The 12,656-nt window shown below is 33.9% G+C and overlaps 1 protein-coding gene across 2 annotated transcripts in view; it reads left to right on the top strand.

Moving 5' to 3' along the window:
- Gen (XPG-like endonuclease) overlaps positions 1-12,651 on the top strand; it is a 35,114-nt gene extending 22,463 nt beyond the window's left edge. For both annotated transcript variants that reach the window (XM_085950994.1, XM_085950995.1), the window contains 3 exons: positions 6,997-7,186; positions 9,571-9,648; positions 11,472-12,651. In XM_085950994.1, the coding sequence (XP_085807120.1) occupies positions 6,997-7,186; positions 9,571-9,648; positions 11,472-12,646 (1,443 nt within the window). In that variant the 3' untranslated portion in view covers positions 12,647-12,651. The remainder of the gene's footprint in view (positions 1-6,996; positions 7,187-9,570; positions 9,649-11,471) is intronic.
- The last annotated feature ends 5 nt before the right edge of the window (positions 12,652-12,656 follow it).

Genomic DNA, 12,656 nt, shown 5'->3' with positions numbered 1-12,656 from the left:
AGCTTTTTGTTTTCTCAAATACACAGTCACAAGGGTGAAAGTTTATATTATTTCGAGTATAGAATATTTAAAATTAATAAATTCCACATTTTGATAATGCAGGAATGTTAGAAAGCAGTAGTTCTTCAGCAATTCACAAAAAAGTCAAAAATAATTTGACTTTTTTGAAATGTAACGACACAATTTTCATTGGTTTGTTATTACAAATGTTTGAGTTTGAATTAAAACACTTAATTCATTTACTTTACGTATTTATATCTTAAAACATAAAAAATAAACATGTTAAAAGACTATTTCATTCAATAAAACTTATTATTTACCACATTATCTTTATTATTACTTATATCACTACCTTTCACTATCCTTCTTTTGGCGAACATTGTTCAGATTATTAACAAGCAAAAGTCACCAAACCATAATTGAGCTACCTTGCCTTTTTCAAAACCTTCCAGATGTTTTAATTAGCATCAAAAAGTAAAAGTACCTTAAAGAAATTATTAAGAAGACATGAGGAAATAATGTAATGTAGATAAAACCTTAAAAACATTAAAATCTGATTTTTCCTTTACCTGCAAACGTTCAAATGGCGATAGCAAAACTATGTTTTTAGGGTTGGTGACTTTTGCCTGAATGGTGACGATATGTTTATATACATTTTTCACACAATCGAATTACTACTTAGTAATCACTTTGTTTACCTCATCGATGTTTATTAAACGTTTATTATATTCAAAATGTATTTTCTCACCAAGTGTCTGAAATACTGAGGTAAACATTTTATCGCTAGGGAACAAATCAGTCTCTCCGTAATAACTGACCTGTAAATTCTCTCTGAATCTACTCACTCGATATATTCATAATAAATAAATTTGAATTTGATACACCCACTCCATTTTATATCTTGCTAGAGAACTTAGTGCCTTACCGCGGTATGCATATAATGTCAAATTACCTTCAAGCTAAATACTGCCAATTTGCATGCATGAATAAAATGTAATCGGTTGTTTAGCGATGTCACTAGTGTGACGTCATATGCGTCATGGCGTCAATATAATGGCCAACATATAAAATTTGATTCCCCGATCATTAATTAAAGTTTTTTAAAATGTCAATATGTGTGAAGGTTTGCAAACCGTACCATATACATTGAATAATTATTATGAACTTTAAAAAAATTATCAGTTATATTATCACATTTATTTTATAATTCTAATCACGAAAGGATAAAGTATTCCCAGTAAACATTTCCATAATATGGCAACACTTTTTGCTGAAACGCATCTTGACATTGTTACAGATTTCTCGTTATCTGGAAAGTCGAATCCAGAAATAAATACATGTATAGATTTTCCATATCTCTTATATACCTCTTTGGCAGTCGACATCTTCTATCTATTTCTATCCGCAAACCTGCGGCATTCACGAAATCAACAAGACTCTGGAACACTCGCGGCAAAAAACGTTTGTGGTAGCGTATCCATTTTATCTATAAGTGACAGGACTGACAAGCGGCCGTTTTGAATTATGAATGACGTCACATAATCAGTTGATTACGCTAATAAGCCGATCATCCATTGATTACCTTCAACGGGGTTTGAAAATATATGCATACCGCGGTTAGGAAATAATACCTACCTCTCTGTTATATTGTATAACTGTACCTGTCAATCTGTCAAAATAAACGTACCATCTCCGCCAGCAGCTACCAGTCTTCATACTTCTGTACATCTCCTCCTCGACACATACATCGAAAATTGCATTCGAAATGATGGTTATTTTAAACTTTTTCATCATTTAATTTACATTCACTATTTATTTATAATATGTCAGATATAATAGATAATTTTACTTCTTATGTCATGTGGCGTGTTGGCTAATCACTGATTTACCACAATACTTCTTCTGAACAAATACATGAATAATGAGTGGCTAGGGGATTCAGAAAGCACTCCATGCTTGATATCAATTTGAAGAATAAGAAAACTATTGAGTAGGTAGGTATATGCCACAGTACGATTGAATTAAATGTCCGGCGATTATCATTTCACGAGCAACATGTCCAGCCAGTTGGCATTTCAGCAGATTAACGATATCTACCACATCGCGTACCTACTCTCGTATGTTTTCATGTACATTAGTTTTTGATATTGAAAGTGTTAAAAGGTCAAACGATTGTGGTTTTGTAGAATTGCTATCAATATTTTATTATGTAGATAAGTACATTATACACTATATATGGTATCAAAAATGGCATTATCACAGTTGTAAACGTATAATTTGGAAAATAATTAAAAACCCATGGAGTTTTGTTTTTAAATAATATGTTTATAGAATTCTTATATTTTTTTATCATCAATTACGTAAATTATTTTTGGAAAAGTGCCCGCTTTTGGTGGCTGGGCAAAGTTGAGCTCATTTTATATCAATTTTAACATTGTTTACTGATAATACAGTAATTCCCAATTTATTTTAGTCACATAACTCTTAAGCACACACCCACATTGAGGTGCATGTCGCTTACTGTCACGGGCTGCCGCTACGGGAAAAAAGTATCATACTGATGCTCCCATCCCGTAGCACATTTTGAACCGTTAAACGAACATTGCCAGTTGGCAAAATCTGCCGTAATTACTAAAACAACAATGAGAGCACTTCATGTTGAACTGCACTGCATCGGCACCTGCATGATGTTTTGAACGTTTTTATCATATTCCACATGCCATGTCAAAATCACGATTTTTTGTTTTTAGTGGTTGGCACTATGTATTTTCTATGAGAATGTTGTCTATCATCTATGGTGTGCAAGTTGGGTTCTATTAAAAATATTATCTATGGATGTCATGTCAAACGTAATTTTAACGGACTAACTAACTACGGATGAATAATTGATAATAATTCAAATTACTAATACATTATAGTAGGCACTCTTCATCAGTGTCATTCTTCAATGAATTTACGGAGACCATCTCCGTTCAAAATATTCTGCAAAATGACGAAACCATAGACTAAATTTTCGCCGCGACAGCGTGACAGTAGGCAACATGCACCGTAACATGCACCTCAATGTGGGTTGCGCTTGAGAGGTATTAAAAAACAAACCTGGAAATTCTGCGATGTGAATGTCTTATTCGAGAAATTCCTGAAAGTGTTCATATTATGAAATATTCACAAAAATCACTACATGTAAAACGTGGGTTAATTTGCTATACCTACAGCTGAGATTCGAAATTGCAATGGGATGTTAGAGACAAACTTTGGATAACCAATATTTATGTTTGTAATTGATCAGAAAACAATGTGAATGATTGAAATTAAAATGTATTTGTTAAACTGTTTTGTTTTTTTTTTACATTATTTATCACATCGCGTACTCGCCTGCTTCCATATATGTACATTAATTTCTGATACTGAAGGAGTTAGAAGGTCATCAGATTGTCTTTTTTTAGAATGGCTATCAATAATTAATTTATTATGTAGATACGTTAATACACTATAATATATGAGGCGTCAAAAGTGAAAGTCCATAATTCGATATTTGCGGGAAACAACGTTTTTATGTTTCAAGCTTCAATTATTTGTTTTAACATGAGATTATTTTTTCCGTTGTATTCTATGTCGAAATTAGAACCAAATGGCAATTTGTTTCAGCCGATAAACTCTTAAATGTAATAAATATAGGCAAAATAAAATTGGACGTAGCGCTACTTGTACCTCACTTTTTAATTTATTCCGCATAAGGCACATATTTCCGTGGCACTGTCATGAGTTTACCGGATGCCACAGCATGGGAGACGCCATTTCCAATATTGAACATTCCCTTATTGGCTTAAGATTGACTTAAACACGCGCGAAATCAACCATGCTTTAAATAATATGAAACACGGACATGGCGCTTTTTGTAATAAATCGAGACTTAAAATATTTTTTTTCGTAAGGTTATGTCGCATTTTGGAATTTATAGATCAATACATATTGTGTAAAATTATACAAAGAATACGTGCGTATTTTTTTCTCGATTTTGACCAAATGTGGACTTAATGCTTTTTGGAATTATATCCAGAGTATATCAGGATCAGAGTATATCAGGTATACGTGTGATTTGGAAAATAATTTTGTAAGTCATGGAGTTTTGTTTGTGAATGTGTTTATTGAAATCTTATATTTTTTTATCATTAATAATTACGAAAAATAATATCGACAAAGTTGAGCTCTTTCTATAGCATTTTCAGCATTGCCAGTCAGTGACGTCCCGTAGGGGGAGGCAGATTGAGCATCGCTTGGAAGCGGCAGTTACTCAAAGGGTGGCCAATCGATGAGAATCATTTGGCATATTTTATAGAAATAGCTAAGTACCTAAACTTAGCGATAACGAAAATATCTTTGCATTGAAAAAATCAGCTCACTGGTTGGAAACAAAATATATTAATGAACATAAAAGAACAGAACTAACAGGACTGTATTTTTTATCGGGTTCGCGATGTCTAGTTTACTTCCATTGCCCTTCGACGTCCTTGGTGACCAGAAAACAACACGTGCAGATTGGCGAATAATTAGTCTGAGTTATCAACCAGTGCGCACGGAAGTAGCGTTGGCCGTCGAAACTAAAGATGCACCCCCCTCTTACAGAGTGTTCCACCTACTGCTCCTGGTCCACAATTTTAGTCTGTACCGAAACATCACGCCGTCATTATATTGTCGATTATCAATTTAATAATGCCTAAACGTTTGCGATCTCAGGCTAAAAATATCATTACAAATATTGCTAAGTTTTGTGAAGAAGAAAAGAAACACGGATCACCCTTATTTCCTAAAGACAGATCAAATTAATGTATCACAAAAATGACATGTAAAAAGCCACTGTATTACCAACGTCAAAAAAATCCCTACTTTTGGGGAAAATATATATAAGTACCAATATAAATATAATTTTGTATATTTTAATGGTTTATAATATGCTGTTAGTAATGTATCCATATACAGCACATTTCTTAGATATTGGACTCATGAAAGGATGATAAAAATACTGTATAATAATTACAAGATAAAAGGAACTTTTTATATACCACGTTTTTAAATTTTCTGTTGAATCATATAAACTTGACTTGACTAGCTTAAACGATCAAAAAAAATGTATTTGATAGAAATAATACTGATATGTCATTTTGACACTCATATTGATTTCCATAGTAACGCACGTATATATTAATAATTTAGTTGTTAGGACCCTAGCACCCAATAATAGTGGATTGGATTACAGATTTCTTCCGAAATAACTTTTCATATAAAACAGAATTAAGTGAAAATGAATTTAATTCTACTTAAAAATGGCTAAAAGTATTAAAAAAATGCATTGGCATCGTGTGCTGATATATTCTAAAAGTTTCAAATGTCTAGCTAGTCGGGAAGTTAGTTAAACATTGATTGCAAGATTTGTACCGGACAAACAACCACCGGAAAAATAAGGATACGACCTAATAACAACGTTGTAAAAAATAGGGCGGCATTATGGCGCTGCCTTAGGGGTGGCACTTTATCTAGGGACGTCACTGTATATTATTGTTATGTAAATATCCTAAAAATATGAACATTTCGTCTCTGTTCTGGCAGAACACACTAACTAGAGAATACTAGTTTTGAGTAATTTGACTTTGAAGTTGTTAAAATGTTTGAAATGGTCTATCCATGTGAGTTTATTAAGTAATCATAAAAAGGATGACTTTAAAATAAAGAATGTTTATTTAATAAGAAGGTTTCCAGACGTTAAAGTTTGAAATAAGGAACATTTTGGTATAACTAACGAGTTTTTGGTATAACTAACGAGTGACGATTTTATCTAAGATTATAAAGAACCACATTAAATTCCCTCCCATATTTAAATTAAATCAATTATTTATGTAATAAAGTGTAGTATTGCACTAAAACAATTATACTCCTTTGGTATTCATGTTGATGTCGTACAAATTTATCTGAAATATTATGGTAAAATAAATTTATACAAAAATAGTACAGACTTGCCCAAAAACTTCAACTGATTCTCCATATTTTGTAATTCAGAAATCAAAACTGACTACAATAGTGTACCCTTGTACTGGGGCAGCGAAATTTAATTGAATTTTAACTCATCGTCGTGCCATGTAATTGATTGTACACAATATGATCATGAGCTTTTCTAATCCCGGTCGCATATAGAAAATCGTTTCGACTGGGATATATCCCAATTCGGGTCGAGTATGAATGACTTACTTTCTGGTTCTAGTTATAACCGACGTGAATTTTATCAGATATATGTAGCGATCATGCTACTCTGCATTAAATTAGTGGCACACTTTAATATGTAGGCTTTGTTATTAAAACAAAACATTAGTAATAATAATTGCGAGTGTTTCCTCAATCCTAACTAGACCAGTAGTGCATTAATATAAATACCTAAGAAGAATCTATGGACTAACACTCAACTCATCGAGTCCGTCACGAGACATAGGTGCTGCTATTGTCATGAGTTCTTCACTCGACATAATACATCCGTTATCCCACTCGAATCAAGTCTGTCAGAGCATTCTTATAATTTTATTAATCTCTTGATCATATTGATATCATCAATACATCATTATCTTGAGATTATAAGCTCACGTCGTCACCCTTATTATTATATTCAGTGTGTTCTTGTATCAACCAATAAACCCTCATCTCAACAACCAACCAACAACAACTCTTCACCCACCTCCAACATCATCTTACCTCCAAAGTGGTGACCTCGACGTGATACCTCCAAATATATTATTTATCTGCAGTGGCACTCAGATGTCTGTTATCCAGTTGACGGCGCCAGATCATCCCATTCCCATAGCAACCCTCTGGATCTTCAAATAATAACTAATAATATAAAGTAATTACGGTTAAATCAAATGTCTTAATAGACTCACGGAACAGAAGTGAACCATGTTAGCTTCAAACTGGTATTTGAAATTATTCAGATTTTTTTTTCAAATTGTTCAGAAACTGATGTCAAAGTCTCTCGGCTGGGCGGAGAGTTACTGCATCGAAAAGTTTCTGCCACTGTTGACCAGATGGCAGTTGCTGTGTGCCGCTGGAAAGAGGAGCAGCGATCTGTCGCTCGAAGGGGACGTTCTCGGAGATCAGCTCTCGTTGGAGCCTGACTTCATCAAGAAGAAACGGACTCCCAAGGGTAGGGTCTCATAATCATTTTCAATGTAATATTTTTTGCGCAACAAACAGTAGAATATTACTAAAGCACTTAAGTTATTTACTATATAATACTTACTATATTAATATTTTACCTACCTACTTTTATTTAAAATACAAAAGCCGATCGCCAATAGTAGCTCAATTTGGAAAGCGCTTCAATAGCTGCGTACTGACTGAGCGAGCAGTCTCGCGAGGCAAATGCTCGGTCAGTCAGTACGCGGCTCGCCCGAGGCAAACGGTCGCGCCGCCTCGCCCGAGCGTTGCCGCGGCTGATCCAAAACTTGTCGGTTCTTGTCGATGCTCAAAGGTGCCTGAATATTGTTTTCGCGCGCACTCAGGTCGGTAATATTTTGCCTCACTCGCTCGCGTAATGGATAAATATCAGTGTTTGAAGCTAATTCTTCAAATAATCTATTCCTGTATTGTAATCTACTTTCATATATCTTTTTAACCCAAAACCTTTTAGATTTTTGTTTCTTTTTCATTATAAGTCGATGAATTAGTAAAAACGCAGTAGCTGCGACAGCAATTCGCACGCGTGGCTTCATCTCGACTTTTGCCTTATACTAAATAGCTCGGACAGCTTGTGGCTCGGCCCTACTGTGCGCAGCAGCCTCGCGTAATGTTAATTTTGTTCCGAGCTGCCGCACACGGCAATCTTCACGAGGCAGATGCCCGAGGCTGCTCGCTCTGTCAAATGCAAGTTCGATTCCTGCGGGGTGTCTTACTTTTTTTAAAGAGATTTTTTTCTATTGGTTACATTGATATACTACTGGATGAATCATATGCTTCTTAAAATGACGCCCGATTTTCAGCGACTCGGCCAGTGTTAAAACTTACTGTTTTAATATCAGCGGACTTAACTCGATATAAGCTCACTTAATATTTGTCTCGAAAACGACCTGGCAATAATTATGAGTAAGCCCGATCTAGCTTGCATCTTACTCTAACTAATAGTCAGCGCATGACGACTTGCTCTGTCCGCTCAGACATGAATTTTTGGTAGCTTGCAAGCTTTGGGTTGCAGACACCCTTAGGGTCACTATTCCAAGAACGCAAATTTAGTTTTACAGCCAGGGCAATACGGGTGAAATTCGGGAATCCATGTTAACGGTCTTAACGCATTATACCTACAAGGGAATATTATAAGACGATATTCGTAATATCTTCTTTTGTGGTACATTAAAATGACACTTGTATGGGAACTCCTCATCTAGTATATCAATGATTGGTTATAATATATTTTCTCATAAGTGTTTACAAAATTATGTATGTTCAATAATTAGAATGTTACATTCTTAACCCTTAACACTCGAGTGCCGCCATATCGGCGGCATTAGAAGTTTCCCGTATTACTCGAGTGCCGCCGTAGCGGCGGCACGCCAATAAAGTCATTTTTTGTAATATTTTCAGCAATTTTTATAATGCGATTTCAATCAAGTTAAAATGAATAATAATAGGTTATTACATTTATCTGAGAAAGAAGTCGGCAAAAGAATACTGCGTGCGTAATTTCTACATAGTATTTTTATCGGAATCTTCTCTTTTTTTATTCGTAGGTCGCTTGCTTGCAAGCAATGTTTTTTTGTCACATAAATTTTATTTATTGAACGTTCCCAGACTAGAGTGAACTGAAGTTGTTTGTCACGAATGATTTTGAAGTGTTTATTTTTTTTATTGGTTCTCGCTTGAGCAGGGGCGTCTCGTATAGTTTACAGTTTTATATTTGAATAGACTGTTTTTGATGACAATACTTACTATTATATTATGCCGATTCAGAACCTTACAAATATAATGTAAAATACTCTGAGTCAAATGAAAATTATTACGTATCGATTTATTATTTTTTGAGAAATCTTTTGATAATGTGTACCGCACTGGGAATGAGTTGTTATGAGCCCGAAACTAATTTAGAAAATTTACGAGACGGCTGCTTATATTACAAGTGTATTGGAAGGCAAATCATTTGGATCATATTTACAGTCATAACTATATGTATGGACGATTTACACTTTATAGCCACTTCTCTAAATACCGCTCTTTCATTACGATTCTGTGATAAGCCAGGATTACATATTGGAGATTGCTTTGTGAAATACCACACAATGAAGAATTATAAATAAACTAAAAATAAGTACAGTATATTCATTATAAATCTATTTTATAGAAATAAAAAAAAATAAAAAATTTACATTTTTTTCACCAATTAAATGTTTTATATTGAAATTATGCTATTTACGGAAAAAAGTCTCGAGTGGGTGGTATGTACCTATAAAAAAAATTTCGAGTGGAAAAGGTTAAATCTTGTGATTTATTCATTGAATAAAAAAAATTGTTAATCAAAGTCTGTATTTAATATTACAGGTGTGGCATGCTACGAAGTGGTGTGGAAAGATCCGGGGGGACATTACAAAGGGCTGGTTTCCGATGATCAGATTGAAAGTTTGTGATTACATTCTATATATCGCACCGTGAGTGTAAAACCAAGGCATCTGAAAATTTCTCAATTTCGAGATTAAATGCAAAACAACTGCAAAAGTCGTGAACTTGATAATGCAAAAGTGAAGTAATTGAAAAAACATGCAATATAATGTAGATATAAACCAATATCATCACTGTTCTGGCAGAAGACACTAATTCGAAAAAATGACATATTGATTTAGTACCAAAATGTTCCTTATTTCAAACTTTACCGTCTGGAAACCTTCTTAATAAATAAACAGTCTTTATTTTAAGGTCATCCTTTTTACGATTACTTAATAAACTCACATGATAGACCATTATTTCAAACATTTTAACAACTTCAAAGTCAAATTACTCAAAACTAATATTCTCCAGTTAGTGTGTTCTGCCAGAACAGAGATGATATTATGGTTTTTTTTTAGAAACTCTATTTCTCCTAACAAAACGAAGACTTCAAACCCTAATATATCCAAAATATGCCTTTTTGCAGATGCCTTGGTTTTACACTCACGGTGCGATATATAAATACCTATATTTTTGATATTTGGACCACATTATGTGCTTGTATAGACCTAGGGAATTATTATTACTGACATCCGCCGCATTTCCAAAATACAATTTAATATTATGACTACCTAGTCATTAATATATTGTGTGGGGCAACAGGTATGATTGCATGTATGGAATTTATAATACATCTCTCTTCGCCGAGGATCATGATCACCCTGAATTGGAGCCATCTTCTGTGCGACCAAGACCTCTGCACCTCTCATGGTTCGCTGCTTCTCTCGGGGCAGAGTAAAGGCAACTCTCGGTAAAATCCTTCACTCTCTATGTTTTTTCCCCTGATTCGTCAACAGGTCACATGTAAACTGTACGTAAAACATTTCACCGTACCACAGTTTGCCGTGAGCTTTCTTATCGGAAAGAGATGACCGTATACATATACGGTCCAATTTTATTACATTCAATATGAACATTAATTCAATTTTCATAGCTGATTTTGGCAAAATTCATGAATTCAAGAATGAAAACCTAACCTAACAAATATAATTTCTTTTATTTTGTTAACTGTCAACAGTTGAAAATGTCCCTCTGAGGCGGACGAAACCGGTCCTAATCTCTTGATTAAAAGTGGAATAAGTACTACAAAAAAAATTGCGTTTTATTAAATAAAAACAACAATAACAAATATAATCCAAATATATCCAGTATATTGGCTATTTTCAAAATTTGTTTGCTGCTGGCTACTGATAAGTGTAAACCGACAAAAACCGTGTTTTATTTAGACATGAATTTTATGTCAGTACTATACGACCCAATAAGGTTGAACGGTCTTTAATATACGGCCATATATTTCCGATACAATATTTCACAGTGAAGTGTGATACGGCGAACTGCATACGTACAAGTTTCTGGACACGTCGTCAACACTGGAGGCTACTCAGAACCACTGGTCTCCAGATTATCGAATCCGCCACGAACAATATGTTTTAAAAACTGTAGAATACCCCTCTAGACATATTTTTGACAGTTGTTCCTTTATTTTGACTGGTTTGTTCTGTGCTCTGTCCAAAAAGTACAAAATATTCGGTGCCAACACCGCACTTCGAAGACATCAATTGCCTTCTGCCCCATTTACTCTCAGTATCATCAGTTGATTGATACTATTGGAAGTGATTATCCCGTTATATTGGTTTTCGATCACCTTATTCAGTTTTAATTTATTAGCTACAGAAAAAAAAATCAAGGTAGTGAATAGTTTTACCACCTCTAATGTGTTCTTTGATTTCCATTTACAGCTGATGAAGATTTGCAGAATCTGTGGACGACAGTTGAGAGACAAGACTTGATGGAGATGGCTTATCCTGATGTTGTTCAATTTTTCATTGATTCCAAAACCAAGAAGTCAAAGAAGAAAACAAAAGAAAAAATTGTAGATGTGAACAAACAGGTGAAAAGAAAGACTAAATCATCAAAAGAGAATTTTTTGGAAAGTGAAGATGTTATGTTGGATATTGATAAAAGTATGAATAATTTGAGTATTGAAGTGTTACAAAAAAATATTAAAACACCTAAAAAGACAGTGAAAAATCCTTCAAAAAGAAAAGGAGACAATTTGGAAGTAAGTTTTAAAACAAAAGCTAAAAGAAATGTCAAAACAAAAGAGATTAAAAGTATTTGTCATAGACAAAAGAAGATAGATGTGTTTCTAGATAAAAAAAAGAATGTGACAAAAGAAAATGATTGTAATGTTGCTAATAATTTACCTTTTAATTCTGATGTTAGAAATGAAATCGTAAAAAGTGTATATCAGAGTCCGTTATTGGCCAGAAAGAAGTATTTGTTTGATAATTTAGACACCACTGCAGATCTTATTAATAATCTAAGTATGGATGATATGTCGGATGACAGTGGTGATATTTCATTTATTATCGACGGCATATTGGAGAGGAAAAATTGTGTTGACGTCGAAAGTGCTTTGAAATACGATTCGCCGTTGAAGGGAAACATACAGAATTTTTCGACACCTGTTAAAACTACAAGTCATAAAAGATTGTCTACGCTTTTTTACAATGATAGATTGTGTACGCGACGCGTTAGTTATTTTTTTGGCGATCTACAATGCGATAATGATGACGCTTTTGAACGTTCTATGGATCTTAAAAACGCTCCAGATGATTCTCCAAATGAAGAAGGTGATAAAACTGTTGATTACATTTACGAATTAAATAAAACCAATGATAAATTCGTTATTACGAATCGTACAAATGAAAATTCTGTGGATAAGAGTAAAAAAAGTAATATGCGTTCGTTAGAAGAACGACTTTTTGGAATAGGTTCGTCACACGTCAGTAATAATGTTGTAGACAATAAAGACGGTTCTCCGGTTAAAAATAATTACGTAATAGATTCTCCAGTAGTTTTTTATACACCGCTCGCAGATAGAATCAAGAAAATGAAGAAGAAGTTATGATAGAATCTTA

The sequence above is a fragment of the Rhyacophila brunnea genome, unplaced genomic scaffold (genome assembly GCF_057557595.1).
Source record: "Rhyacophila brunnea isolate RB1 unplaced genomic scaffold, BYU_Rbru_1.0 scaffold_24, whole genome shotgun sequence".
Taxonomy (NCBI): Eukaryota; Metazoa; Arthropoda; class Insecta; order Trichoptera; family Rhyacophilidae; genus Rhyacophila; species Rhyacophila brunnea.
The sequence above is the reverse complement of the archived record's forward strand: the minus strand, read 5'-3'. Positions and strand labels throughout refer to the sequence as shown.